The following is a 4,075-nucleotide window of genomic DNA, read 5'->3' as shown; positions in this document are numbered from 1 at the left end:
CCTACAGGATGGCCAAGGTTGTGTTAAGTTGTTAACTTTCACAGCCTTAATTCTTAAATATGACACCATTAATTTGTTTTAAAGTTTTATTTTGTCTGCTTTTTTGTGTTTTTATCTGCATTCCATTTTTATATTTTGGTACATCTGTGAAGCACGTTGTAACCAACTAACTAAAGTATCAAATCAAATAAATAAAAATATTTAATTTTAATTATTATGACGGATCACTGTGTGACTTTACTTAACCAACCAACATTTTTTTTCACTTTATTTTATTTTATTTGTTTAATTTTTTCTTCTTTCGTGTTGTTTTATTTTTTTTTCCTATTTTTATTTATTTGATTTTTATTTCATGTTATTTTACTATATTGTATTTTATTTATTTATTTATTTATTTATTTATTTATTTATTTATATTTTTCACAAAATCTTGGGTTAGTCTGGCATCAGAATATCCCTTTGAAAGTTGTGCCTTACCCTCTCTCTTGAATATATAACTTTTATCTTTGCAGAGTCAAATCAATCTCTTGAAAGTAGTCAGAGTCCCTGTTACTGCCTGATGGAAATCCCAGTCATGTCAGGGGAGAACCATTTATGCAACAGTCTTCTGTGAGTCATGTGAAGATTATCTCTCAAACCAGTAGGGGTCCATCATGTTTCTCAAATAGCAGCTGAAGCAACAGGCTGAGGTATCCTGGCTATGAGGCCCATGAAGGCAACGCTCCCTGTCAGCTGGCCTGCAGCCAGTTCAACTCTCTGCTGATTGGTTGGCATACAATTCCACTGAACTCTCATTGGCTGTTGTAGAAACCATATGACAGCATATGCAAATTGTCTCTATGTGGCAGTTGAAATCCCTGAGTGCTGAGCAAACCGCTGCACTGAAAGGCAGGAAGAGAACAAGAAGAGAAGAGAGGAGGAAGAGAAGGGGGTGTGACGAGAGCATGCACTTTTAGAAGAAGCTGCTCGATAGATTCCTGCAAGTCAAAGGGACAGAAAAGTTTTCAAAGTTCTTCACCCCTTGGAACTGACAGTTTTCTTTCATGAGTGCTACAAGGTAAGAAACACTGGAAGAAATCAGTTTGAGTTAATACAAAAGTAACGCATGTTGGCTCTTTATGAAGAGAAGATTGAACCGTGGGACTTTTGTCTGACCATAATTTGGATTCGTAGTCTAACTCTGAGACACAGTTTGGCTTCAAAAAAAGTTTAAGCATAAGTTCTCCAAATTCGGACAGCAGGATTTAAGTTATCGTTATTTTACAGTTTTATTATGGGGTTTCATTAAGCCACTTTTTTTAAAAGTTGATAAAGAGAATTGCACTTTCTTCAAAACTGCGCTCAGTAGACTGTGTTCTCAACTTTTTTTTCCTCTGTCCTCACTCACATCTCACTCCCTCTCTTCCTCTTGTCCTCCCTCAGTGTTCTCAGGTCTTTCAGCCCATCAGCAATGCCTGGCCCAGTCATGCCCATAGACGTGGCTATGAGATTCTACATCAGCCACTCTCCACCTCCTCTGCGAGGTTTCCTCAGCTCATATGAGGATCTGCAGAAGGCAAAGAACCGAGTCAACCAGTCAACTGTTTGCAGCCAGAAGCAGCAGCTCTACAAACCCCTGCGGCCCTGTCTCAGCAACCAGCAAAAGGCCGTGGATGATGGCAACAGTGTGGGCTGGAACAACAACAAGGGAGGCAAGAAAAAGGTGGTGTTTGCAGACATGAAGGGAATGTCACTCACTGCCATCCATGTCTTCTCAAAATTTGATGATGAGCCATATCAGAACAAACGTAATGGAGGGATCACAGAGGACCTGCAGTTTGACATGGCAGACCTTGAAGCAGCCACAATGGATCTTAAGATCAGCTCAGTGCGAAGCCTCGCTCTGGACTTTAAACAGCCCTCTGCAGACTACCTGGATTTCCGGAACCGTCTGATGAAGAATTCAGTGTGCTTGGAGAACTGCTCGCTTCAGGAGCGCTCTCTGACTGGCACCATCAAGGTCCGAAATGTTGGTTTTGAGAAGGCAGTGCAGTTGCGGGCCACCTTTGACTCGTGGGCCAGCTTTACCGACATTGAGTGCACCTTCATGAACAATGTCTACAGCTGCCAGGACACTGACACCTTTGCATTCGTTCTGGAGCTGCCTGCTCGTATCCCGCAACAAAACCGTGTTGAGTTCTGCATCTGCTACAAAACCCAGCATCAGACCTACTGGGACAACAATGATGGCAAGAACTATGGGCTCAAACATGTTGGCTGGAACGGAGAGGACCTGCCCATTGAGACGTGCCCTACCTCTGCTGAGCAGAAGAAAAGTGGGGGTGTAAAGGTGCTGGAGATGGAGTTTGATCAGTTTGGCAGCCCACGCATGTCAAGTGGACTCTTCCCTGGTTGGCAGAGCTGGGGTCAGATTGATAACACTGTGCCCTATTGGTGAAAAATCTGTGTGTTTGCTGAAACGGTACCTAAATAAGATAGCAGACACTGACAGGGCATTCAGTACAAACCCAGCTGTGGGTTTCAGCAGAGACTGGCCCTCAGCCAGGAACCAGTCCGAAACAAACAACCTCTGCTTTTTTGGCAAAGGAAGTCCACACACCAGACAGAAACCTAACTGTAAAGTGCTCAACTGACCTGCTTCTCAACGTAACACTTTTTTTTTTTTTTTTTGGCCTGAGAGACTTGATGTTCTGTGTTGGGAGGACGAAGGATTTGTGTTGTTATACATATTCCGCTTTTGTAAAATATGGATGTGCCTTTTCAGAGTGCCTGCCCACTGAAACACAGTCTAATTGTAAAATATGCACTGATTGAGATACCCCTCTCAATGTGAGGTCTGTAAACTGAAGAAGTGGGAGTGGAGCTGATTAAGTCCTTCATATTGAAGGGAAAGTACAGGGAGTGCAAGGCAACAGAATGCTTCTCCATAGAATGAAATGTAGCTGATATATTTCTAATAAATGCACACTAAACTTTTGCACCTTCAAAGCAGAAAAATAATTCAACATGATTCAAAATGGCCTTAATTCTGATATTGAGTCATGCAGCCCTTTCTTTCCCTCCATGTTAACTGCACATGTGTATAAAACGAAATATGTTTGGCTGATGCAATTTTGAGGTAAGTGTTTTAAGGAACTGAGCTGCTATTGACAAAGGTGTCATAAGAAAGACTCTGGATGTGATTGGTTGTTTTGAACAGGGAAGAAGTTTTGTAATTTTTGAGGTTACGGTATGTCTGGAAATGGAATGATGAAAAGACTGAATGTTTTTATTTGCTTGTTTTCACAAGTGCAATTCTGTGATGGGTGTACAGTATGTGTGGCTGGAAATGAGATGTCTGCTGTGAAGAAAAAACTGTTCCCCAGGATTTTTGAGTTTCACTTGAAGGTGTGTGTTGCTGACATGCACTCTGTAAGTCATGTATTTACTTTTCTGAAATAAATTTCTATATTTGTGCAAAAACCCACGACTCCTGGCCTGTTTATTATAACATATAATAATTATAAAATATCAAGATGATTTGGTAAATTATGATACATAATGCTTAACAAATGCATAAAGTAAAAAAAAAGCACTATTGTGTGTCATAAAGCAGGTTTTATGACATGTCATCAATCATCCATATGAAACTAGAATAACAGGTTGAGAGTTTTCCCACACATTTCTTTTCGTCATAATAACATTCATACATGTGACTTTTCATATAATAACAAGCAGTGATAAAAATATCAACAAGTATGTTTCAAAGCACAACACTGGAACCACCTAAAACACCAATCGAATAACGTGATTCACCGTGTATGGCTCCATTAACGGTTTCGATTTACATGAGTAATGTTTGTAAACATCAGAGCAAAAAAAAGTGTTTACAAACATTTGAGCGTGATAAATTATAAAACTTAACCTTTAGTTACCTCAGCAGAAATTTAAACTTGGCAGTTGTTGTGAACCAGGGCTCCACATAAGGCATCATATAAGGGGTCACCTGCTCGTGTATCATGAGCAGGTGGCTATGCAGATTGGTATTCTGACAGGGATTGCAAGACTTTGATGCTAAGTTGGGCTAATTGGGCTA

At 40.4% G+C, this 4,075-nt stretch overlaps 1 protein-coding gene across 1 annotated transcript; it reads left to right on the top strand.

Annotated features, from left to right (window-relative positions):
- The first annotated feature begins 862 nt into the window (after positions 1-862).
- ppp1r3cb (protein phosphatase 1, regulatory subunit 3Cb) lies at positions 863-3,450 on the top strand. The gene is made up of 2 exons (XM_074675844.1): positions 863-1,057; positions 1,423-3,450. The coding sequence occupies exons 1-2, from the start codon at positions 1,044-1,046 to the stop codon at positions 2,435-2,437; spliced, it is 1,029 nt and encodes a 342-aa protein (XP_074531945.1). The 5' UTR covers positions 863-1,043; the 3' UTR covers positions 2,438-3,450.
- The last annotated feature ends 625 nt before the right edge of the window (positions 3,451-4,075 follow it).

This window comes from Halichoeres trimaculatus, unplaced genomic scaffold, assembly GCF_033239565.1.
Source record: "Halichoeres trimaculatus isolate MK-OKI-2021-1 unplaced genomic scaffold, fHalTri1.1 fHalTri1_scaffold_8, whole genome shotgun sequence".
In the NCBI taxonomy this organism is placed as follows: domain Eukaryota; kingdom Metazoa; phylum Chordata; class Actinopteri; order Labriformes; family Labridae; genus Halichoeres; species Halichoeres trimaculatus.
Note: the sequence above shows the minus strand (reverse complement) of the source record. Positions and strands in the feature narration are given on the sequence as shown.